We start from the raw sequence: 27,334 nt of genomic DNA on the forward strand, positions 1-27,334 counted from the left end.
GTTCCGGCCGCGGATTGCAAAATCACCCTAAACGGTATTAACAGTGGCCGATGGGACTGATTCCTTCGACATTAGACTATAAGCAGCGAGTCGATAAAGCTATCACCAAATGAAATATTTTGCTGAAGTCGCTATTCACTATGCATAAATGAATCCTCCCTGTGATTAAGTACAGTGTGACAGCGTATCTATGTACCATCGAGCTTCAAATCAAATTCTACGAACGATCCTTGACACCCGAAGGGCACGAGAGCATCTTAGGTCCATTGTCTGACCGAGCTGAAAACTTTAAACATTCGCTTTGTTAAGGTATATAAACACTACAGGTCACGCTGCCGAGATTCTGAATATAAGGGTCGATGTCCTTGTAGTGGTTTTTTAAGCTGCGTGCATACCGCGTCCACGCAAGGTACCTAGCATCAAATGGAATGATGCGTCACGCCGAAAGCTGCAACAGGACCGCTGCACTTCAAAACGATGGCAAAGCTGCATTGCGCTGCACTTCTATTGCATCTGACGTGGACTGACATACCTTTCATGTCTATAATGCGTTCCAGTTATCGAACGGCATTCGCTAACTTAAACGTAAACATGTTGCAGTTATCTAATGACTGGTGTGAGGACTGTTCAGTTTATAAAGAGGACACGTTGTATTGTCGATGTTTTGTAGACTATTAATCTTTTTAGAAATCTGTTTTTTTTTTCGTTAAATATATTTGAAGGTCTAGAAGGTCGAGAAATGAAATCCAATTATCAACGAAACAATTCTAACTTAGAAATTTGCGATATTCATAACAATCTCAATTTATTGGATTTTTAACAGCTCCAACCATTTATTTTCCGTTTTCGGGCTGCCACAGGCTCTACGTTTCTGGATATTGACAAATCATTGACAGTGTGTTTCTTTCCAATCTTCTTGATGATTTTGTTGACATGCCGATTTACATTTTTCTTACAAACTCTTAATTTTGGTTTAAAAAAATGTATTGGAAATGTTTACTCGAAATTCGAGAAGTTTTAACAATAGGCGCCATTTTGTTGGATTAAAACTATTTTATATATTTTCAAAAATAGCAATTGATTGACAGTGTATTATAATATACGATAAGGTAAACTCCATCAAAATTGACTAATTTGTCTGTTTTATATCGTCTTGTAAAAGTGTCCTCTCACTGAACTGAACAGTCCTTATTGTTCATAAGAAATTCTTGGGGAATTCCATTGGCTGAAAGCAAAATACGGCCGAATTGGTAGATTGACCGAAAAAGTCGTTTTCTCTAACAGGGAGATTGGCCGAAATGGTCATTTGGCCGAATAAGCCATCAGCCCGAAGGCCGAAATGCCGTTTTGGTCCAACGGGTCATACTGAACAGATAATATGGTCAAAAATGCCCACCCGTTTGGCCAAATGACATTTACGGCGAAATGGCCTAATTGTCAAAAGATCATTGAACGAAATTTCGAAACCTTTCTACTTTGTAAGTCGATTTAACCCTTATGTGAGTGGCGGGGTACCCGGGTACCCATTCTGATATTCAAAGTTAAATAACTTGTTGTAGATAAGTTCAAATACTATGAAACTTTCTGACATCTCGTAGAATGTTGAGACGAAGCGATGGGTAAAGTTTCAGGTCCAGGTTGCGATTAGAGCGCTTATTAGGGGTCGAAAACTATTTATACCCCTTAAACGAGTGACGGGGTACCCGGGTACCCAATCATATAACAGAGGGCCTGTATATTTATACGAGTGTTTGATTATATGAATCTTTGCGTATGTCACTGAGACAAAGGCGGCTCAAGTGCATGTTCATACTTTTGGAGGTGTGTGTGTTTTAGAGGCCACCGGGTGGCCACCTGGAATATCCGGAACATCCGTAAAAATGGTCAAATCGTAAATTCCGTCGTACAGCGACGGGATTTTTTTTAGAATTATTTTTTGCACAACCCTGAGTATGGAATTGATGCTTCGACCAACATACGGACCATTGTGTCCACTGGGTGGTCCCCTGCAAGATCCGGAATATCCATAAAAATGGTCAATTCGTAAATTCCATCGTACAACGACGGGATTTTCTTAGAACCATTTTCTGTCGAACCCTGAGTAGGGAATTGATGCTTTGACCTACATACGGAGCATTGTGTCCACTTGGTGGTTCCCTGGAAGATCCGGAACATCCGTAAAAATGGTCAAATCGTAAATTCCGTCGTACAGCGACGGGATTTATTTTGGAATTATTTTTTGCACAACCCTGAGTATGGAATCGATGCTTCGACCTACATACGGACCATTGTGTCCACTGGGTGGTCCCCTGGAAGATCCGGAGCATCTGTAGAAATGGTCAATTCGTAAATTCTATCGTACAGCGACCATTTTCCACAATTTTTAGAACCATTTTCTGCAGAAAATGCAATTTGGCCGAAATGGTTTTTTTTATTGCAGAAAGGACATTTTGGGCCTGTTGGCACCGCTACCACCCGGCATCGAGAAACCCTGAGTTGTGCGCACCCGGCGCATGGTGCATCCGTTCGCCTCAAACGATGTTGTCGAGGCGAAATGGTAGCAGCCTGGACGTAAGTATGCGTGAGTATATCAGAGCAAGGAGGATGCGGCAGAAAAAAAGGTAAACAAAATATATCATATAACGTACGAGAGACGAGTGGTTTTAAGTAAAATTTCAAGTGAATTATTGGAATACTGCCGGATCTAATAGGATTCAATTATCGCAAAAATATATTTGAATCGTGTTGAAGTGCCTTGGGTGAGAAAATGATATTTTTATTGTTTTGTAAACTGCTTCTAATTAAATGTATCGACATGTAGGATAAAAGTAAACCACCCGTAAATCAAACCGTCGCACCTGTAAAATTGAAAGGAAACGTTAAAGAAAACTATAAAATGTAAGTAGTTAATTAGAGTATACTTACCAACAGAAAACATGTAATTAACATAGTGTCTCTTCATATCTGAACTTAATAAAATAGTTTCAAGCTGTTGCACAAACAAAGCACTGCTCTGGAAATTGGTGTTCATTAGGGTGGTCCAAAAAGGAACAAACTTGAAAATTTTATAATGTTCCGACCAAATCCCAATATGCAAAGTCCTGATAAAACAGGTTTTAGTTGCATGGCTTGTGATCGTCCGGATGATGCCGAGTCCCAAATGGTTTTTTGTGACCACTGCCAACAGTGGTACCATTTCGGCTGTGTTGGCGTCACAGCAGAAGTAAAGGACATTTCTTGGTGCTGTCAAAAGTGCAGTGGAGGTGGTAGTGATGACTCCGGTTCGTCCGAGCTGCAAGAGGAGTTGAAGAAGCTCGAAAAGGAGAAGAAGAAGCATAAGCGGGAACTGGAAAGTGAGAAGATTTTGCATCGGAAGCGCCTGGAGGTCCAACAGGAACTGTTTGAGATGCGCCAGCAGCTGGAAAAAGAAAAACGGGACATGGAACTGGAGTTCGAGAAGGCACAAATGGAGAAGAAGATTGCCGAAGAAGAAGCCCACCAGCGGAAACTGGACGAAATGCGGACGGAGATGGAAGAGAAGCTGCAGCAGTTGAAGCTAAAGCGGAGAACGGAAATGGACACTGGAAAAAAGGAGTCAAAGGGAGCTGTCGGTGGTGTCAAAATGGGAAGCTCGAAAAGCGGCACAAGGAAGATTGCGGAATTGGAGCATTCGAAGCTGGGGAAAAACCTCGAGAAGGAAAAGTCGGGGAACAAAAAGCCCAGAAAAGCGGATGCAGCGATTGCGAAATTCAACGATCCGAGAGGAGCCTACCGCAAACACTCGACGCCGACAGTTGCTCAGCAACTCGCACCAAAGTCGGTTGGAGATCCATCAACTTTTCCGGAGAGTTTTCTGATTGGGCGCGATGGAAATTCAACGCCTGTCGGACGCCCAGGGGTTCCCAAACCGGAAAAGGTGAAGCGTAGCAACAAGTGGCAGATAGCGGAAGAAGAGTCGGAATCTGAAACGAGTTCCGAAGAAGTAGTAGAAGAAAAGTCCACTGAAGAGGTGGAAAGTCAAGAAGAAGAAGAAGAAGAAGGACGTTCCATCGAGGAGGAAAAGAGCTCTTCAGAGGAGGAAAAGGTTTGTACGGAGGAGGAAAGTTCGGAGAGTTCCGAAGAAGAGAAAAGGCAAGAGAGGTCACGTCAAAAGCAAAGAGGAATCAGGCGAGGTCGACAAAGTCGGCAGCAAGAACCGACGAAGGCGCAGATGTTTACACGGCAGTTCCTATCTAGGAAGTTGCCAACTTTTTCTGGCAAGTTGGAAGAATGGCCGATGTTCGTCAGTAGCTACGAAACGTCGACAAAGGCGTGCGGCTTTTTCTGACGTAGAAAAATTTGGCCCGGCTACAGGAATGCCTGAAAGGCGAGGCGCTGGAAGCGGTCAGGAGCAGGTTGCTTCTACCAAAGTCAGTCCCAAAAATAATAGAGACGCTGCAGATGCTGTATGGGCGACCTGAGCGACTGTTGAACATGCTGCTTGCGAAAGTGCGCAATGCAGCGCCTCCAAAAGCAGATCGATTGGCGAGTTTCATTGGCTTCGGTGTGGTGGTGCAGCAGCTATCTGACCATCTAGAAGCTACAGGGTTAACTTCGCATCTGGTGAACCCCATGCTTATTCAAGAGCTGATAGAGAAGCTACCAGCAGGGACGCAGCTGGAATGGGTACGATACCGAAGGAAGAGCAAGGTGGTGACGCTGCGGACATTGTCAAATTTCCTGTCACGTATAGTGAAGGATGCAAGTGAAGTGGCTGCCTACGGAGAAGCATCCCGGTCCGGAGAGGTCGGATCAAAGAAGGTGAACCCGAGAAGCAGAGCAAGCGAAGGGTACATTCATGCCCATGACGCGGCGGAGAGTATAAGTTCGAGTCCGCCTGCGAAGGAGAGAAGGCCGTGTAGGATCTGTGGAAGAGTAGATCACCGGATCCGTAACTGCGAGAGGTTCCGTAGACTCCACTACAGTGAGCGATGGGAAGCGGTTCGCAGATGGAAGCTATGCCAGCTGTGTCTGAACGAGCACGGTACTGTCAGCTGCAAGTTGAATTTTCGTTGCAACATCGGCGGGTGCAAGGAGCGCCACAATCCACTTCTGCATCCACCGAGATCAGTGGCTGGCTCGAACTGCAATATCCACGCTATTCAACCAAAGCCATCCGTTATTTTCCGTATGATGCCTGTCACCCTGCACAGCGGAATCTACTCGGTGAATACCTTTGCCTTCCTGGACGAAGGTTCTTCCTATACGCTGGTGGAGAACACGCTGATCGACCGACTGAGAATTCGTGGTGTAACGCAGCCACTACGAGTGACGTGGACCGCTGGAGTCTCACGAGTCGAGAAGGACTCGCAGTGTGTAAACATGCTCATTTCCGCTCGAGGATCAGCGCAACGTTTCTTCATCAAGAGTGCCCACACGGTGGAGAGTCTCAAGCTTCCGCAGCATTCACTAGCTGTGTCGGAAGTGGTGAAGCAATACAGCCACCTTCGAGATCTGCCGATCGCAGATGTTCCCCAAACAACGCCACAGATTCTGATCGGGCTGAAGGATATCCATCTTTACGCTCCGATTGAGTCTAGAATAGGCCGGCCGGAAGAACCTATAGCAGTCAGGTCAAAACTGGGATGGACTGTCTACGGACCAACTGGCGCGAATGCCACGGAAGGTGGAATCGTCGGGCATCACGCTTGTAGCTCGGTAACCAACCAGGAGCTGCACGACCTGCTGAAGAGTCAGTACACTCTGGAAGAATCCGGTATTTCTGTGGCCTTGCTTCCCGAGTCAGAAGAAGACAGAAGAGCAAAAGAGATTCTGAGGAAGACGACAAAAAGAATAGGAGATCGCTTCGAAACGGGACTGCTGTGGAAAAACGACTGCTCCGAGTTCCCAGAAAGCTACCTCATGGCCGTTAAGCGGCTGATTGGCCTGGAGAATCGTCTCAGTAAAGATCCTGAACTGTACGCCAAGGTGAGGACCATGATCGCCGACTATCTAGTCAAGGGGTACGCACACAAGGCAACGTCGTCCGAGCTAGAAGCGCTAGGTTGCAGCAAAGTGTGGTACGTGCCACTGAATATCGTCTACAATCCGAGAAAGCAGAAGTTTCGTCTAGTGTGGGACGCAAGAGCAGAAGTGAGAGGAGTATCTTTGAACTCGAAGCTGCTGAAGGGGCCGGATATGCTGACCGCCTTGCCGGCGGTAATTTGCAAGTTTCGTGAACGAGAAGTCGGATTCGGGGCGGACATAAAGGAGATGTACCACCAGCTACGGATCCGAGAAGAAGACAAACGAGCGCAGAGATTTTTGTTCCGGAATGATCCATCAGCGAAACCGGAAGTGTACGTGATGGTCGTAGCGACGTTTGGGTCTACGAGTTCACCGTGTTCAGCCCAATACGTGAAGAACTGTAATGCAAGAGAATTTGCAGGCAATTCCGGCGGCGGCGAAAGCCATCGTCGAAAATCACTACGTCGACGACTATTTCGACAGTTCAGATACAATCGAAGAAGCAGTGGCACTTGCGAAGGATGTGAGATACGTCCATTCCAAGGGCGGTTTTGAGTTGCGAAACTGGGTTTCCAATTCCAGAGAGTTTCTGGAGGCCATGGGAGAACGTAAGGAAAATCAGTGCGTGCGTTTCGGTGAGGATAAGGAGTCCGGCTCCGAGCGGGTGTTGGGGATCGTGTGGAGCCCAGCAAACGACGAATTTTCCTTTTCGACCATGCTCAGGAACTAGCGCTCAGGATTTAGCGCCTTTTCTGTCCGGCGAGCAGCTGCCGACAAAAAGGATCGTGATGAGCTGCGTGATGAGCTTCTTCGACCCGTTGGGATTACTCTCCGTGTTTACGTTCTACGGGAAGCTGCTGATTCAGGATCTCTGGCGAAGCGGATGCGAATGGGATCAGCAGATCGGCGATGAAGAGGCAGAGAAGTGGTACCAGTGGATCAGGAGGCTTCCGGAAGTCGAGGAAGTGCGAATTCCTCGTTACTATTTCTGCGGTGGACGTTCTTTGGACTACGCCAGTCTTCAGCTACACACATTTGTGGACGCAAGCCAGGACGCGTACGGAGCAGCAACGTACATCCGAATTGAAACAGACGAGGGACCGATATGCTCGCTAGTAATGTCAAGGTCGAAGGTAGCACCGTTGCAACACATGTCCATTCCCGTTTGGAGTTGCAAGCAGCAACGCTAGGAGCGAGACTCGCTAACTCCGCCGGCGAGATTCTTACGTTAGAAGTCAAGCGTCGTTTCATGTGGTCCGATTCGAAGACTGTACTCTCGTGGATCCACCGACCACCGTCGTTATAAACAGTTCGTGGCGTTCCGGATCGGAGAGATACACAGCTTAACGAAAATAGCGGAATGGCGTTGGGTGCCGACTAAGTGCAATGCGGCCGACGCGTTAACGAAGTGGGAGAAGGCGCACAGCATGCATTCCGATGCTGCGTGGTTCCGCGGCCCTGGATTCCTCTACCAGCCGGAGGATTGTTGGCCGAAGCAGGACAGCATCGCACCAAACGTTGCCGAGGAGGTTCGAGCGTGTGTCCAGTTCCACGATATCGCCATCACCATGTCGATAGTAGATCTGCAACGATTTTCTAAGTGGAGGGTATTAGTGCGGACGGTGGCATGCGTCTATCGGTTCGCGTCGAACTGTCGAAGGAAAAAAAGACGGATTCAAGATTGAAGCAGTTCCAACTACAGAAGCGGTGAAAAAGGCGGTTAAAAAAACTGTACGATCGACGACGGTACCGTTGAAACGTGAAGAGTACCAGAAGGCGGAGGCGTACCTCTGGCGGTCAGCCCAGGCCGATTGTTTTGGCGACGAAATCAGGACGATCAAAAAGAACCGGCAGCTACCGTTACAGCAGCAGCAGCAATTAGAGAAGAGTAGCAGTTTGTACAACCTGAGTCCGTTCCTAGACACTGAGGACGTACTGCGAATGGAAGGTAGAGCAGCGCAAGGTTCGTCGCTGCCGTTCGAGCTTCGATTCCCAATAATTCTACCGAAACAGCATCTGGTGACTGATAAGCTACTAGAATACTACCATCACCGAGTAGCACATGGAAACGTGGAGTCTGCCGTCAACGAAATCCGGCAAAGATTCAGCATTCAGAACCTGCGAGCAGAGTTGAAGCGGATCGGGAAGTCTTGCATGTGGTGCAAGGTGAAGAAATGCCGAGCGAGGACACCGAGAATGGCTCCATTGCCGGAGTCGCGCGTCACGCCGGGACTACCACCGTTCAGCCACACCGGCGTGGACTTCTGCGGCCCAGTCACAGTTACAGTCGGTCGAAGATCGGAGAAGCGGTACATCTGTTTGTTTACCTGCATGACTACGAGAGCTGTCCACCTTGAAGTCGCTCACAGCCTGACGACTCAAGCGTGCTTGATGGCCATTCGAAGGTTCGTGTGCCGCCGAGGAAAACCGTTGGAATTCTACTCCGACAACGGCACGAACTTTCAAGCTGCAAGCAAGGCGATTGTGAAGCAAATCGGAGAAAAATGTGAGGACGAATTCACGGATTCCAGAACCCGCTGGAACTTCAACCCCCCCAGCGCACCTCACATGGGCGGTGTCTGGGAGCGATTGGTCCGCTCCCTGAAGGCAGCATTAACCGTGCTAAACGACGGGAGAACAATAACCGACGAAGTGTTGCTGACGACGATTGCGGAGGCTGAAGACCTAATTAATTCCCGGCCGTTGACATACGTCGGCCTGGAACCGGGAACAGAAGAAGCGTTGACCCCAAATCATTTTGTTCGTGGCGTCGGTACGATCGGTGAGGAACATCCTGTTCCACCTACGAGCGAAGCCGAAGCACTTCGAGACCGCTACAAGCGGTCACAGCGTTTGGCGGACAAACTATGGGCTCGGTGGGTGTTCGAGTATTTGCCGTCGATAAATCATCGGGCTAAGTGGCATACCGACGTGCCACCAATAGCAAGCGGTGATCTGGTGTACATCGCGGACGACGCAGTGCGGAAGAGCTGGATCCGCGGCATCGTGCTAGATGTCTACCCGGGGGCGGACGGCCGAATTCGACAAGCGATGGTGCAGACGGTTAAGGGTAAGTTTAGGAGGCCGGTGACGAAGCTAGCGGTGCTGGAGGTCCAGGATGGTAACTCCGGCGTTGCAGAGGCCCCACCAGAGATACGGGGAGGGAGTATGTTGGCACCGCTACCACCCGGCATCGAGAAACCCTGAGTTGTGCGCACCCGGCGCATGGTGCATCCGTTCGCCTCAAACGATGTTGTCGAGGCGAAATGGTAGCAGCCTGGACGTAAGTATGCGTGAGTATATCAGAGCAAGGAGGATGCGGCAGAAAAAAAGGTAAACAAAATATATCATATAACGTACGAGAGACGAGTGGTTTTAAGTAAAATTTCAAGTGAATTATTGGAATACTGCCGGATCTAATAGATTCAATTATCGCAAAAATATATTTGAATCGTGTTGAAGTGCCTTGGGGTGAGAAATGATATTTTTATTGTTTTGTAAACTGCTTCTAATTAAATGTATCGACATGTAGGATAAAGTAAACCACCCGTAAATCAAGCCGTCGCACCTGTAAAATTGAAAGGAAACGTTAAAGAAAACTATAAAATGTAAGTAGTTAATTAGAGTATACTTACCAACAGAAAACATGTAATTAACATAGTGTCTCTTCATATCTGAACTTAATAAAATAGTTTCAAGCTGTTGCACAAACAAAGCACTGCTCTGGAAATTGGTGTTCATTAGGGTGGTCCAAAAAGGAACAGGGCCAAATGACTCGCTCTGCCAAATGACAACTCTTGTCAAACTACATTTTTGGTCAAATGATCTATTCAGTCAAACGACTTTTTCGGCCGAACGGTATTTTCAGTCGAATGACCTGAACAACAACTTTTTCTGCCAAATTACCAGTTCGGTCGAATGTCCCTTTCGGCTGTATGTCACTTTCGGTCAAACTACATTTTCGGTCAAACAATTTTCGACCTGATAACAGTTTCAGATAACGTACAGTTCAGCTTGGCCAATGAAATTTTGCTAGATGACTTTTTGCTTGAAGAACAGTATCGACTTAAATAGTAGAAAGGCTACGGAATTTTGTTCAATTGTCATTTGACAAAAAGGCCATTTTGCCAAATTAGGGTCCATTTTTGACCATTCAGTAATTGACATTTGGCTGTATGCCTAATAACATGTTTGGCATTGTCGCCTAATAACTTTTCGGCGAAATTACCAGTTCGGTCGTCGGTTTCGTTCGGTTTCCCAAGAATTTCTTATGGCTATGCAAAGTGTTTCCTATAGAAATCCAAAGAAAATCCTTAAAAAATTCGTGCAACTTTCCGATGAAAACATTTTTTTTTCAAATTTACATTTTGAACAATCTTCCGCGGAAATTCTGGAAAATTTAAAGTAAAAATTCTAGGGAGTCTTCCGCGGATATTCCGAAGAACTTTCTGTTTGACCGTTGGTTATGCCAAACTAGTTAGTGGTTTACTATTAATCTAGAGTGAAAAAGTCAATGTTGAACATCCCTTCTTCCAGTCAGAAGTTCCTTTAATTATGAAGGATTTTCTGTGTAATTTTTGAAGAGTACTCAACAGAAACTCAACAGAAACTTTCCGCGGATATTCCGAATATTTCCCTGTGGAAATTAGGAACAACTGCCTGCGAATATTCTGATGAGATTCTCATGTAAAATCCAAAGAATTTTTCGCTGAAATTCTAAACAACTTCACTTGCGAAATTCAAAGAGCTGCACTTGGTAATTCCAAAGAATTCTCGAAACTTCAAAGTAGCTCCCGTGGAAGATCTGAGAATAATTTTTAAATCAATGTTCTGGAAAAACTTAAAATATTCTCTGAGGAAGTTGATCAGATTTATCTGGCGATCTTCAAAAGATTTTTCCGTGGATGTCTTGAAAATATCCAAAATAACCAATTCAGCCGAACGACACTATCGACCGAATGTCCATTTCGGCTAAATGGTGCTTCCTGCCAAACGACCATTTCGGAAAAGGACATATTTGGCCAATTGAGCTAGTCGGCCAACCGTTATTTTCAGGCAAATGAACCTTACGGTAAGACGCGCTGCTACAAAGCAAGGCCATGCTGAGGGTGGCTGGGTTCGATTCCCGGTGCCGGTTTAGGCAATTTTCGGATTGGAAATTGTCTTGATTTACCTGCGCATAAAAGTATCATCGTGTTAGCCTCATGATATACGAATGCAAAAATGGTGCCTTGGCTTAGAAACCTCGCAGTTAATAACTGTGGAAGTGCTAAAAGAACACTAAGCTGCGAGGCGGCAATGTCCCAGTGGGGGATGTAATTCCAGTAAGAAGAAGAAGAAGGAGAATTGTTCGACCAAATGAAATTTTCGATCAAATAACTTTAGGTGGTCTATTCGGCCAAACAGCTTTCAGTCTTGTGGTCTTCGGCCGAATGGAACGAACGACCCTTTTTCGTTCACATATTTAATTTCAAAGAGAAACTCTTTAGATTTTACCGGAAATCTTTTGCAATTTCCAAACGGGTTTTTTATAGTTTTTACGGACAGTTTTTCGAAATTTCGATAAGAAATTGTATGCAGTTTTCAAAAAACTCATTGGTATCTTCACGAAAAGTGGACCCGATTCCCGGCTCACTGCACAGAAAACTAATGATTTATACTGTTTGGAAGCCGTAGGTTTATGATTGATAATTTTTTAAAAGTCTCCCATTTATCTTTCACAATACTCAATATTTTTCAACCACTTGTTTTACTCCTAATTGATCCAACTGTAGAAAATAAAAATGTAGATTCCAAAATTTCGCTCTCCGTTGCCACACCACTGAGCCGGAGTGATTCTTTCCACTTTTACAAAACGGTATCATCAAATAAACACCTACCTGAAAATCGTCACAGTGCTCGATACAATCATTGTTTCAAGCTTTTAATCACGACACTATAATGCTAAACACACGTACTTCAATCTTATCACTAGAACTTATATGAACATATTAGAATACATTTGAAAATGTATTCTCAAGCCGAACAAAAAATCACCTCGGCCCAAGAACTTCTAGCCGCACCGTGCTGCCAAAAGGCCAGGAGTATGAAAATGATCCTCAATCGTTAATAGGAAAACTGTCACTCGATTCACTCGATTTTAAAAGGTGAAAAAAATATTGTTTTTAAGTGTTTGAAAGAAATTTGGATGAGTAAATATATCTTCTCAACCAAATAAAAATGATTATGAATAATACCATCTGGCATCTTGTTGTCGTGGAACGTGCATATTTTTGTTCACGTCGCACTTTCTGCCGTCCCGAGAGAGAATGAGAGTAAAATGTTGAGAGATTGTTAAACGATATTTAGCACGAAAAGCTACTTTTTAAGCAGAAGTGAACTCCATTGCAGTATTATACAGCCCACAAAATTCAGGAAAATTTGCTTCCTTTCATAAATATCAATTAAATAATGCAGTCGTACGCATGTTAGGTCGGGAATGGGGTAAGAAACCCTACATACTCATGCCATGGCGGGCATAGAAAACCTTTCAATCAACAACTGAGGAAATGCTAAAAGAATACTAAATTGAAAAGCAGGCCAAGTTCCAGTTGGAATATAGAGCTATTAAAGAAGAAGAAGAAGAAGATCTTCACGAAAAATTCTCTGGAGTTTCAACGGAATCAATCAGGAAATTCTACGCAAATTCCACTGAATCTTTGGAATTTCCACTGGAAGTTCTGCGGATTTCTTAAAATGTGAATCGGCATGGAAAATTATAGATCAGCGGTGTAGCAAATTTTAAACGGCGGCGCGCCGATGCAAAAATGTCGGCGGTGGCGCACACCTCTTTTCCTATCAAATTTTTAGCAGCTTGAAAAAACGCTACGTGGACATCGTTCCTAAGGGGAACTAATCTTTTGAGTATTTTTCATTTTAGTTCAATTCAAGTTCTAATTAGGTACGATTTGTATTGTCGTTACATTATTTTTTTTTTTAATCTTTCGTTTATTTGGAAGGTTCATTTGCCGTGAAGCGTTACGGAGCCGAAATCAAGTTTAACAATACATTTCTTGATTCTTATACATAGTGTTAGTTTGGGGGAACCGAAAGACTCGCGGTTTAGTCGAGGTTAGGGAATACAATAATACAGTAGGAAAGGAAAGGATTTTAGGGTGCTTAAGTAATTACGATGCTGATGTTCACAAAGTTGACATTCCTCGCATTTTTACATCTGTAACGGGACAAACAAACTTTTTTTGGGAGACAACGACGAGAGGAAGACATACGGAAGGGATTAACGGCAGACATGGAAACGTACAACAAGAGGAAGACATTCGATATGGGGTACGACAGACAAGGGAATGGGCAGGCAATGATTAGAGTTTTACATCAGCAACTTTCAAAAATTGGTGGACCAGGGACATGTACTCGAGATCAAGGCCCGACAACACTTCCCTAATAGGCTTTGGTTGTTTTCCTCGGACCCGGAGATGTTCAGTTAGCGCAGATCTGGGGCCACGATGCTCCTCGCACACAGAGATTTCCTTCCGAGAGCCCCACTCTGAAAAGATGTGCATTTAGAGTGTAGTGATTGGACATTAGACGACACATGGTTCGAATGAAGTCTCGTCCCATATTCAATTTTTTGAACCATGGACGCTTCGACACCTGCGGGCGAATTGAATACAGCCATCTACCCAACTCCCCATTTGTCCATTTCTGTTGCCAGCTGTTCAAGGGTTCCTGACGAACTAATGTGAAAAATTCATCGAAGGTGATTTTCCGATCATAAATATCACCTTCCATAGCGCCCACCTTAGCCAAAGAGTCCGCTTTCTCATTTCCCGGGATCGAGCAATGAGAAGGTACCCAAGCCATGGTGATTGTGTAAGAACGTTGTGATAAGGCACTCAAAGCTTTCCGTATCCCATTCAGAAGATACGCTGAGTGCTTAACCGGTTTCATTGACCGAACAGCCTCCAAGGAACTTAGACTGTCGGTGGAGATGAAAAAGTGGTCAGGAGGTAGGGATGCGATTTGCTCGAGTGAATAGTGTATAGCTGCTAGCTCAGCAGTATACACGGAACAAGGCTCTTTGAGCTTAAAGTAGGCGCTATGAAAAGCGTTGAAAACACCGAAACCAGTGGAGTCATCAAATTTTGACCCGTCTGTAAAAAAGCTTCTCTCCTCACTGGCGTGCCCGTATTTGCTTGCAAATAATGGAGGTATGACCTCCGCACACAGAAAGTCTGGTATTCCATGAACCTCCTGCTTCATGGACAGATCAAAAGTAACAGAGGAACTGTAAGAGTCTAAGAAGTTAGCACGATTGGTGTCAACCAAAGATGGGCTTACCTCCAGCGTCATGTACCAGTGGTAAATACTCATGAATCGAGATTGAGGGTTTTGTTCGAGCAGCTTCTCGAAGTTGTCAATGACCAATGGATTGAGAACCTCACAGCGGATGAGGAACCGGAGCGATAATTCCGCGAAACGATCTGTTAGTGGCAGTACTCCCGCAAGTACTTCCAAGCTCATCGTATGTGTCGAATTCATACATCCTAACGCGATACGGAGACAGCGGTACTGAATCCTTTGAAGCTTCAGCATGTGTGTTTTAGCCGCGGACTGGAAGCAGAAACTACCGTATTCGAGGACGATCAGACCGCATCGTGCTTTCGTGCTGTGCGGTTCTTTCTCTCTTTGCGGAAGGAAGTTTTTAATACTACCCGAAGCTATTTTAATTTCAACGGTGCTTCTTAGCGCTATTTGTACCCACTGATCCCGTTACGATCTTTGCAAGGACCCGTGCCTTCGTTTTACGTTGGACCCGTTTGCGGAAGTAAAATTCCGACAAGCGGTGGTAATCCCGCAGGGACACCGTTCTGGGAAAAAACTCTTAGAAGGTCACGTCTCCACGCTCAGCAATGAGTATTAACAAAACAAGAGGAAGAGTCACTGAATTCTCCAGTGCCTTCAAAGAAACAAGGTTTCAAGACCGTCCTGCCCAAGCGCGGAAAAAATAGAAGGAAGCTGGAGAATTCAGATATTCCTTCTAACTCTAATATCGGAGATAATTCTTCTCCAATCGAACTGAGCAATCAGTTCGATTTGATTAATGATGAAATTGAGCAAATCGAATCTACCTCTAGCCCAGGTGATTCGATTCATGCGAAAAACAAAGGATTCCGCCAATTGTGGTATCTGTTGCCGAGTTTTCTGGCTTCCGGAATGAGATTTTGAGTAACCTTCAGGGGATCAAGGTTTCATTTCAGATTGCTAGGAAGGGTGACTGCCGCGTTTGCCGGGATCCTTTGACGATCGCAAACGTCTTCTTCAGTGTTTAACTGAGAAGCGCCATAAATTCTTCACATACGACGACAAAACTGAGCGATTGTTCAAAGTCGTCTTGAAAGGTCTCCCAGTGATGACAAATCACTGGATGAGATTAAAATTGAAATTTCTCAATTACTTGGATTTTCACCAGTCCAAGTAATTAAGATGAAAAAGAAATCCCATTCTGGTACTTCCCAGAGGGGCATTTCTCAAGAATTTTATTTAGTTCATTTTAACAAAAGTGAACTAAATAATATGAAAAGTTTGGAAAAGGCCTGTATTATGTCTCATGTCCGTGTTACATGGGAACATTTCCGCAGGCCTGGGGTAATTTCCAAACCCTACCCAGTGCCGTAAGTGCCAAAAAGTGGGGTCATGGAACCAAACATTGTCACATGGATGCTAAATGCATGATTTGTGGTGTAACCTCTCACGCCAAGGACGCATGTCCTGTGAGAGAAGATTCCAATAAATTTAAGTGCGCAAACTGTGGGGGCAATCATAAATCCAATTTCTGGGAATGCCCTTCACGCAAAAAAGTTTTGAATTCCCGTGCAAAATTGATGACGGGAAATTCCAATCGGATCCCAGATTCGACGGGTAGAAATTTTTCAAATGCTCAAATTTCGAAACCGGTTACCGGTCGAGCAATTCATACCCACCACAATTCACAAACAAATTTTGCCGCTCGTCAACGGGTAGCAAGCACTTCAGTAAATTCCAATTTTTCCAATGTACCTACGTATGCAAACATCGCTGCTGGTAGACCAAATTTCTTCTCAAAATGAGGTTTATACCCATGTCCCAACGGAAAATAACGGTCATGTTGTTGATTCAGGTAGCATGACTGCTTCCGATTTTGATTTTTTAACTGAACAATTGCATCACATGCTTTATGCAATGTTCAAAGCAAATACCATGCCTAAAGCTGTCCAGGTTGGTATAAAGTACACACAAAAATTGTTATCGGACTCCGTTTCAATGGATCCAAATAATTGTATGAAAGTTCTAAATTGGAATGCCCGCTTTCTAAAGGGTAAGGAAGATGAATTATTCAACTTCCTTTCCGTTCATAATGCATATTGCCATTATAACTGAAACGTATTTAAACCAGGACTCTCCATTAAAAGAGATCCAAACTATTTTATCTACAGAAATGATCGTCTTGACAGCGCCTGTGGTGGGGTCGCCATTGTCATTAATAGACGTATCAAACATAAATTATTTTCTTCGTTTGAAACCAAAGTTTTTGAAACCTTGGGAGTTTCTGTTGAAACAAATTTTGGACAATTTTCCTTCATTGCAGCCTATTTGCCTTTTCAATGCAATGGGCAGCAAAAGAATTTGTTGAAAGCTGATCTTCAAATTCTGACACGCAACAAATCAAAATTCTTCGTAATTGGTGACTTTAATGCCAAACACCGCTCATGGAATAATGCTCAAAGCAATTCCAATGGTAAAATTTTATTTGAAGATTGTTCTGCGGGATATTATACTATTCAATATCCCAATGGACCAACTTGCTTTTCTTCCAGTCGAAATCCTTCTACAATTGATTTAGTTTTAACGGATTCAAGTCAGCTGTGTGGCCAATTGGTAACTCATGCTGACTTTGACTCTGATCACCTTCCTGTGACATTTGAAATCTCACAAGAAACCATTTACAATCCAATCAGCTCTACTTTTAATTATCATAGAGCTGATTGGGATTTATATAAAACGTATATCGATAGGAATTTTGATGTTAATATTCCTTTGGATACCAAAAGTGATATTGACAATGCGCTCGTATCTTTGACAAATTTAATTGTCGAAGCCAGAGGCATTGCAATTCCTAAATGTGAAATTAAATTCAACTCCATTATTATTGACGACGATCTTCAGCTACTGATCCGTCTTAAAAATGTGAGGCGAAGGCAATACCAAAGAACTCGCGATCCCGCGTTGAAAGTTATTTTGCGATATTTGCAAACGAAATTAAAAACGTTTCGCTATTCTTAGAAATACGAACTTTGAAAATAATGTCTCGAAGTTGGAAACTTCGAAACACTTCTGGAAATTAACGAAAATTCTTAAAAACCTCAAAAAGCCAATTCCAGCGCTTAAAGAGGGAAATAAAATTTTATTAACAAATGGCGAAAAGGCTCAAAACTTGCTCAGCAGTTCGAGAGTGCCCATAATTTTAGTCTAGGTCTCACTAGTCCAATTGAGGATCAGGTTACACGAAGCTTCGAAGACATTCTCAACCAAGATAATGTTTTGACCCTTCGTTGGGAACTAATTTGGATGAAGTGAGATCTATTACTAGAAAATTTAAAAATATGAAAGCCCCTGGGTGATGATGGTATTTTCTACATACTTATCAAAAAACTTCCTGAGAGCTCTTTATCCTTTTTGGTTAATTTATTTAACAAATGTTTTCAATTGGCATACTTCCCAGATAAATGGAAAACGCCAAAGTTGTTCCAATTTTGAAGCCGGACAAAAATCCAGCTGAGGCTTCTAGTTATCGCCCAATCAGTTTGCTTTCTTCAATAAGCAAACTGTTTGAAAAGATTATTTTAAATAGAATGATGGTTCATATTAATGACAATTCTATTTTTGCTGATGAGCAATTTGGTTTTCGCCATGGGCATTCAACCACTCATCAGTTATTAAGAGTTACGAACTTAATTCGGCTCAACAAATCTGAAGGATATTCGACTGGAGTTGCTCTTCTTGATATAGAGAAAGCATTTGACAGTGTTTGGCATGAAGGTTTGATTGTAAAATTGATGAATTTTAATTTTCCTCTGTACATTATTAAACTGATCCAAAATTATTTATCAGATCGCTCACTGCAGGTAAACTATCAGAATTCTAAATCTGATAGATTACCTGTAAGAGCTGGTGTTCCCCAAGGCAGCATACTGGGGCCCATTTTGTATAACATTTTTACTTCTGACTTACCTGATTTACCACCAGGGTGTCAAAAATCTTTGTTCGCAGATGACACAGGTCTCTCAGCCAAAGGACGTAGCCTTCGTGTCATTTGTAGTAGATTGCAAAAAAGTTTGGATATTTTCTCCACTTACTTGCAAAAATGGAAAATTTCCCCGAATGCTTCCAAAACTCAGCTTATAATTTTCCCACATAAGCCGAGAGCTTCTTATTTGAAACCTTCTAGCAGACATATTGTCACTATGAATGGGGTTCCAATTAATTGGTCTAGCGAAGCTAAATATAGGACTTCTGCTAGATCAAAAATTAACTTTTAAAAATCACATTGAAGGCCTTCAAGCCAAATGTAACAAATATATTAAGTGTCTATATCCACTTATAAACAGAAAATCAAAACGTTGTCTTAAGAACAAACTTTGATTTACAAACAAATTTTAGACCTGCCATGTTGTATGCTGTGCCAATATGGACTAGTTGCTGCAATACCAAAAAGAAGGCACTTCAGAGGATTCAAAATAAAATTCTGAAAATGATTCTGAAGTTGCCTCCGTGGTATAGTACCAATGAACTTCATAGAATTTCTAATATTGAGACATTGCAACAAATGTCCAACAAAATAATTTCCAATTTAAACAAAAATCATTGCAATCTTCTATTGCAACTATTAGCTCCTTTACCCTTAGTATAAATTAGGATAAGTTTAGTTTAAGTAGAAAACATTGTAATTCCTACATGGTTCAATTCAACCTGAGGAAATATTCTAACTGCCAGAGGCAATTGAAATGTATTAATAATAACTAAAAATGTAACATAGCAAATAAGGATGATAGTGTTAAGAAAACACGGAACACCTAGTCTAAGAGATGAATGCATGTATTAGATAATTAGCAAATAAAATTAGTTAAAAAAAATAAAAAAAAAAAAAAAAAAACCGTATTCGAGGACCGACAAAATGGTTGTTCTATACAACGTCATAAGATCTTCGGGAAGCGCTCCCCACCATGTTCCGGTTATTGATCGAATGAAGTTGATCCGTTTCTGGCATTTTTGTGTCAGATACACAATGTGCTTCCCGAAGGTACATTTCGAGTCGAACCAGACCCCGAGGTATTTGGATGACATGCTATGAGTGATTGTCTTACCCATCAGTTGGAACCGGAAATTTTCCGGCTTATGTTTTTTTTGAAAAGACAACCATCTCAGTTTTCTCCGGAGAGAATTCGATACCCAGCTTCGTAGCCCAAGTGGACAAATTGTCCAGAGTATCTTGCAACGGTCCTTGCAGATCAACTGCGGTTGGCCCCGAAACGGATACAACACAATCGTCTGCAAGCTGCCTTAACGAGCAATTTGGCATGAGACATTCATCAATGTCTCTGACGTAAAAATTGTAAAGAAGGGGGCTTAAACATGAGCCCTGGGGGAGACCCATGTAGCTAATTCGTGAAGTTGCCGAGTCACCATGAGAAAAACTCATACGCTTCTCTGACAGCAAATTGTACAAATAATTGTTTAAAATTGGTGAAAGTCCACACGAGTGGAGTTTGCCAGATAAGACATCAACGCGAACTGAATCAAAAGCCCCCTTAATGTCCAAAAACACTGAGCCCATTTGCTCTTTTTTAGCGAAAGTAAGCTGAATTTCTGAAGAAAGCAACGCAAGACAGTCGTTTGTTCCCTTGCCCCTGCGGAAACCAAATTGTGTATCTGACAAAAATCTATTTGATTCAACCCATTTGTCTAGCCGGAAGAGAATCATCTTCTCCAACAACTTCCGAAGACATGACAGCATCGCGATGGGGCGATACGAATTATAATCCGACGCGGGTTTTCCGGGCTTCTGGATGGCTATCACCCTCACTTGTCTCCAATCATCCGGAACAATGTTGCACTCCAGAAACTGGTTGAACAGGCTCAATAAGCGCCTCTTCGCGACGTCTGGGAGGTTTTTGAGCAAATTGAACCTGATTCTATCCATCCCTGGAGCGGAATTGTTACATGAAAGGAGAGCAAGTGAGAATTCAATCATCGAAAAGGGACGATCCATATCATCCCTGTCAGCAAAAGCATCACGTAGCTCTTGCCTCACCGGTACCGAATCCGGACAAACTTTCTTTGCGAAGTCGAGTATCCACCGCGACGAGCTTTCACGATCTTCGTTTACGGACGACGCGTTGCGCATTCTTCTCCCGACGGTCCACAGAGTTTTCATTGAAGTCTCGCGCGATAAACCTTCAACAAAAGTGCGCCAATATCCGCGCTTCTTTGCTTTGACCAGTTTCTTGAACTGGATTTCGAGCGCGGTGTATCGTTTGTGAAGAACGATCGCCCCGTGTTTCCGAAATTCTTTGAACGCGGCGGATTTCTCGCGATAAAGTTGCGTACACTCGATGTCCCACCACGGACTGTAGGGTTTCCTACGAACCGAAGCTCCTGGCACCGGCCGACGTTGTGCATGAAGAGCGCTTTCAAGAATCAACTGCGATAGAAACTTGTACTCTTCCCGCGGGGGAAGTGCTTCTATCGACTGTATGCCATCGCTGATGGCGTCGGCATATTTGCCCCAATCGATGTGCTTCGTGAGGTCGATGGAAGCAGATTGCTTATGTCCATTGGAAATCGAAACTTCGATCGGCAAATGATCACTACCATGGGGATCTTGGACCACCTTCCAAGTACAGTCCAACGATAATGAGCTCGAACAAATGGAAAGATCTAGACGGCTATCTCTTGCTGGAGGAGCCACTCTTGTAACTTCTCCTGTATTCAAAATTGACATATTGAAGTCGTTGCAGAGGTCGTATATCATTGATGAACGGTTGTCGTCGTACAGTTCCCCCCAGCCTGTTCCGTGGGAGTTAAAATCTCCCAAGATCAACCGTGGCTCGGGCATAACCGAGCATATGTGCGAGAGATCTCTACGAGATATCGCGGTGTTTGGAGAAAGATATATCGAGGCGATACTGAGGTCTTTTCCTCGAATAGTCACCTGACATGCGACAGCTTCGGTGCCAGACATCGGCGCAAGATCGACTCTATAGAAGGAGTGCTGTTTTTTGATCCCTAAAAGCACCCCTCCATATCGATTTGCCCGATCGCGGCGGATTATGTTGAAATCAGGAAAATGAAGGTTCACATCTGGTGTTAGCCATGTTTCACATAAAGCAAAAGCATAGCATTGTAATTTGTTAACTCAAAATTTAAAAATATCTAATTTTGGAAGAATACTTCGACAGTTCCACTGTAGAATCGAAATCATGTTACCCTTATTGACTAAGTTAATTTGTATCGAAGGATACAAATGACTCGAGGAGGGGCATTTTCGAAGCCAGCTGCTTCAGGAGAGGAGTCAGAATAGGAAGAACAGTTTTGACCATGTTCTTCACGGGGTCGGAAGCATCAAAGAAGTTGAGGATGAGCTCCACGATGCCAGAAAGTGTGAACATTGGAGCGCTCAGGAGTTCTTCTGCTCGCTCTGTATGCTCTCTTTCTGGCTGAGAAATCGCAAAAAATGGGGCATCTGGGATTTTAGATGTTCCCGGAAGCGGTGGAAACTCTCGATCATCCCGATGTGAAACCACAAAAGTTGAACGTTTTTGAGTATTTCCACCCGCTTTGAATTTGACCATGTTGGATTGGGGCTCACTTTGAGGCTGTTTTCTAGGCTTTTTTGAGGGTCGCTGGCTCTGTTTTATTCTCTTCCTCGTTGAGCCATTGAAAACAAAGGGAACCCCATTTCCAACCTCGGAGTCAGAGCTACCTTGATCGTCCAAAGGAAGAGACGAGTAGATGGTGTCAGAAACGAGTGGAGGAGCGGCCTTCCTCAACATTTCGGCGTAGCTTCGCCGAGAACGCTGCTGAAGAGACCGCTTCTGGTGTATTCGCTGCTGTATGTACGTTGGGCAAGCTTCAAGAGCATGTGGAGGGCTTTCGTTACAATAGACACATTTCGGTACCGTCTTGCACGGAGGGAGCCTCCACATGCTTCTCTTCGCATGATGCACAGCGAGGTTTATTGCAGCAGTACTGAGCGGTGTGGTCCAGCTGCTTGCAATTAACACAATTCATCACCTTCGGTACATACAGCCGAACAGGTAGACGAAGTTTGCCAATCACTACGTAGTCAGGCAGTGCGGACCCGGAAAAAGTGATGCAGAAAGAGTCAGACGGGGAATAACTCCGCTTCTCTCCCTCCTGCGACACCGAATACATTTGTTTGCAATCCAGTATCGCAACAGGAGGCAAAGAAACGTTTTTGAAACGACCGAAACCTTGTTTCAAATCGTCGCATGTCATACTTCCTCCGTCACCACCCCCGCGATCTCACACACTGCTGACGGTAAATACACCCTATATTCGAGAGTGAAAAGCTCACAGGTGACAATCTCGTTGGCCTGTTTGCGATCACTGACCGTGACACGGAGTTTACTGGACCCAACCATGTCAATGGTCGTGACAGACGAAAATCGCTTTTCCAGATCTTTGCTAATCTGGCTGATATTCAAACGTTTGCCTCTGGGTCGAAAGAAAACAACATACGGCCCACTAGAGTCGTGAGGGTAGACCTTGGGACGGGGGCTCGTAGAGGAAATTTTAGCGTTGCTGGTGTCCATTTCGTTTTGGTTTGGAACACCCGAATGCAACGAAACATCTGACATGGAATACGAAGTACCCCCGCCAACTTCGCCTTCGCGCATTGCGGACACGAAATGCGCCGCTGCAGCGAGGCACAATCTATTTTAAAACTAAACAATTATCACAAGGACAGAAAAAAAACACACAAACACAAATTAATGAGAGGGGAAGACGGGTTAAAGAAAAAGGGAAAAAGAACTATTCCAATAAGATGGAGAAGAGAGGGGAACAACGAGAGGAAGCTCAAGTAAATACTTGCGTTCACACTGTTGTGTCGCCGGCTAACGGTTCTGGCAGCACACACTGACTGGATGGACAATCGCCGGGGCGGTGGTGCGGTCGAAGCGAACCACGCTGTTGTTGGTGTTCTTGCCGCAGACAACACTGCAACTGGGTGGATGGATGGTGGCAGGACGGCAGCGTCTGTGTTGGTGGAGACGCACGATGGATGATGACTGTCGGCGTGGGGCGATGATGCCTGCGCCTGCGATGGACGCCGAAGAAACTGCAAAACTTTGCGTTGTCTTGCAAAAGCAACGAAATGGCTACTTAACTGCTTCAGCTAAGCACCACTTCCACTCAAGCACTATGCTTCAAAACACTTTCGGAAAAAAAAACCTCTACCTGTACTTCAGGAAAAAAACCAAAAGAGAAGCAGACCGTACGCGGACTTACAACCGTCTCGCTCGGATGCTCGACGTGGAATGTCGTTACATTAATCTAAAAATGAAACTTGAATACTCCAGGAATACAATGAATACAATGAATACTCCAGGAAACTGAAATGCACATTAAGTAGCGATAATACCAACATAATACATGGAAAATAGATTATTGAAAAACCTAACCTAGGAGTTAAAAAAGCGATTTCTAATCCAGATCATGCTAATGGGCTGAATACGATTCCGGACATACAGGACATACAGTCAATTCTGAGAAAGAAAAATAAGATCATGAGAAGTAAAGACATTATAGATTCCTTAGACGAGCGGAGACACGGTTGATCAATTTCAATTTAGTTTGCTTCTCCATTTTTTCACAAATCCTTGATCCAGGAAGCCATCATTGGTTTCTTTTCTTGGCATCTGCTTTCGACAACTGAGTTTGTTTTTTAATAATAGGGTAAATCACTACTTGGGCCTATGGACCCGATTCCCGGCTCACTGCACAGAAAACTGAGGATTTACACTTTTTGGAAGCCGTAGGTTTATGGTTGATAATTTTTATAAAGTCTCCCATTTATATCGCACAATACTCAATATTGTTCAACCATTTATTTCACTCCTAATTGGTCCAATTATAGATAATAAAAAAGTGTATTCCGAACAATCACTCTCCGTTGCTACACCACTGAGCCGGAGTGAATCTTTCCACTTTTACAAAACGGTATTTTCATGTAAACACCTACCTGAAAATCGTCACTGTTCTCGATACAATCATTGCTTGAAGCTGTTAATCACCGCACAATAATTCTAAACTCATGCACTTTAATCTTTTCTATTTGTTTGTTTCACTAAAACTAATATAAACATATTAGAATACATTTAAAAATGTATCCTCAAACCGAACAAAAATTCACCTCGGCCTAAGAATTTCTAGCCGCACCGTGCTGCCAGAAGGCCAGGAGTCTTTTTTAGTATGAACAAAATTCTTCAACGTTCATAGGAAAACTACCTAATTAGTTGACCGTATCATGTTATTTGTAATTCTCTCGATTTCAAAAAGTGACAAAAATATAGTTTTTAAGCGTTTGGGAGTAATTTGGATGAGTGAATATATCTTTTCAACCAAATAAAAATTATTATAGATAATACCATCTGGCATCATGTCGGCGTTGAACGTGCTTATTTTTGTTTACGTCGCATTTTCTACCGTCCTGAGAGAGAATGAGAGTAAGGTGTTGAGAGATTGAGCGAAATTTTGCTTAGGCCGGGAACCGGTTTGGAAGTGGGCCGGAAATTAAATCGCTATGACTGAAATTAGTGCTGGACCTCGTTAATTTAAATCAAATAAAAGCTTTTTCAAACGATGTTTACCAAGAAAAGCTATTTTTAAGCAGAAGTGAACCCCATTGCAGTATTGCACGGCGCACGAAATTAAGGAAAAGTTGCTTTCTGTCATAAATATCAATTAAATAATGCAGTCGCATGCATGTTAGGCCGGGAATGGGGTAAGAAAAGGTATTTGCAATTGATTCCCGTCCCGTTATAAGAGAGCTTGAATAAAAACCATAACTGAATTTGTTTCTCCAGTAACAAGGTAATCCTACATAGATCGGATCAAAGAGCGTTTAACCAAAACCTATGATTACGGATTTACCATTATCATTACACTTTATGTCTGTTTTGATTAAATAATGCCCAATTTTACTACCGAGTTCAGTTTTTTGTGAAACACCATAGACAATTTCCACGCAGAAGCTAACGGCCGTATGAAACAAAAGTTGAACTGATTTATCCACTAACGGTGAGACTGGTTCTCTCGTATACAGTTTACTATACAGGCAGCAGTGATGTGAAATTTTTCAATAAACTTTTCAAGATTGGTGAGAATTCAGTATCCGTACTCTTTATTTTCTGCAATCAATAGCAACAATCTCAGGCAAATTTTCTGGAACCTTGCCATCTGATACATTTTTTTTAGAATCCTTATGTAGAAACAATAACGAATACTATCGAGCGTGTCACTTGACATTCAGAACTTTTATCCGAAAGAAAATTCCCGTTTAAATTATGACCTTTCGATACTGCAGTACTCCACAAGCAAGGCAAAACCCGCTACACATATCGATTGAAACCCATCTAAACATCAGCTGGACTGGGCGCAAATGCGGCATAACCTAGGTGGAAAACTGATCTCGATGCCTCAATAGGTGCCGAACCCGGCTATAATACCTCCGGCGGCGATGAGGAACGCTGAAAATGTCCGCCCCATCCAATGTATATGCAAAAATGCATTGTTTGCGAGCAAGTGATTCAACCATTCAACTAACCGACGACGATGACGGCCGACTGGTCGACCCAAACCTAAGAGGTTTTGCAGAGAGAAGCCACAGCACTAACTCATAGTTGCATTCCATTCCATTGCTGTAGCTGGATGCTGATGTAGCAGCTGTGGCTGCGGCTGCTGCTGCTAGGCGGAAGGTTATGATTATCACATTACTTCGAGAAACAGTGCAAATAAAGATAGTAATTTATATGATGATTTTCTTTCCTTATGGTCCCGGCGCATTGCTTGGTGGTTGCAATGGGTTTCACGATGCGGTCGGCGGTGCTGGTGTTCATAGCATAGAGAAGAATCCTGTACCGGCGGCGGTGTCGTCAATGACACCACCGCTGAACCACGCCGGTGGTGCGGCCAGTCTAGAGGATGACGGCTAGAAAACAATTTTGTTGAATGGCTTTTGTGATGATGAGTCGTCAAATGTCTTTCTTGTGGTTGCACTTTGAAGGCCCGGCTTCTTGGCTTTTATGGCTGTTGTGTTTAGTTGCGTCGATAGCGTATCGTTTTGGAAATGGATGTAGTTTGACCTAGATGCTATGTGCTTGTTAACCAATATGAAACATGTATGCATATATGTAGGGTGAGCAACTAAATGAAGAGTTATTTCATAAATGCAATTGTATTAATTAATCCTCTAATTTGTTAAGAAAATTATTTTGAGCTTTTTAGTGGAATGTCTTCACTTGTCATAACACGAGTTTGTACCTTCCCATTTAATTCCACCACTTGATTGTACCTTGACAGATACGTATTTCGACCTCAACAGTAAGGTCGTCTTCAGTGCCTCGTACTTGAATCGACTCGAGTGTGAGTGCGAATTAAAAAATAATAATTGCCCAAAACGTTTTCAGATCGGTTTTAGAAAGGAAAATAGTGATTCTGAGCGAAAACAAAAATTTGGCTTGTAGAGTGGTAAGGAATTAACCATCGAATGAATGGTTTTCAGGCTCCAAATGATTTTGTTTGGATTTTGTTAAGCAGCAAGGTTGTCATCTGAATGATCCGATGAGATCGGATCGAACGCCATATGCCAATATGAAATTGGACACCGGATTTGAGTTAATCATTGTTAGCCGATCCGGGTAGCTTTACGAAGAAAATGGACATTTTCATTTGATTAGTCTAGAGCTGTTTGAAAATAGAAAATAGAAAACTCTTACCATAGATGAAATGATTTTAATGAGCTGTATTCTCACCTGTAAAGAAAAGAGAATGTCTTTGATTAAAAACTTTATTGATGTCGGGTAATATTTCGAATTGGAACTATTCGAATAAACTCGAGGTGGAAACTTAAATATACTATGGGAATGATTCATGCTTTCTCAGATTGGAATTTATGACCAAAGAAATGTTCAATCTTTAGTGACTCATTTGACCCGAATTTAGAAATGGCAGCGTAAAGTTCAATGTCCCATGCGCCGGCGTCCACGCA

General features: G+C 43.3%; 3 protein-coding genes across 4 annotated transcripts in view; 2 read left to right on the top strand and 1 right to left on the bottom strand.

The window, feature by feature from the left end:
• The window catches only part of LOC134210686 (putative uncharacterized protein DDB_G0282133), a 597,983-nt gene that overhangs the window by 271,389 nt on the left and 299,260 nt on the right, over positions 1–27,334 (bottom strand). The gene's annotated exons all lie outside the window — the stretch shown is intronic.
• LOC134209159 (uncharacterized) lies at positions 4,474–6,736 on the top strand. Its single transcript, XM_062685142.1, has 2 exons — positions 4,474–6,351; positions 6,428–6,736. The coding sequence occupies exons 1-2, from the start codon at positions 4,474–4,476 to the stop codon at positions 6,734–6,736; spliced, it is 2,187 nt and encodes a 728-aa protein (XP_062541126.1).
• Positions 6,795–9,213, top strand: LOC134209160 (uncharacterized). Its single transcript, XM_062685143.1, has 3 exons — positions 6,795–7,121; positions 7,317–7,613; positions 7,687–9,213. Exons 1-3 carry the CDS (start codon positions 6,795–6,797, stop codon positions 9,211–9,213), a joined length of 2,151 nt encoding a protein of 716 aa, XP_062541127.1.

The sequence above is a fragment of the Armigeres subalbatus genome, chromosome 2 (assembly GCF_024139115.2).
Source record: "Armigeres subalbatus isolate Guangzhou_Male chromosome 2, GZ_Asu_2, whole genome shotgun sequence".
In the NCBI taxonomy this organism is placed as follows: domain Eukaryota; kingdom Metazoa; phylum Arthropoda; class Insecta; order Diptera; family Culicidae; genus Armigeres; species Armigeres subalbatus.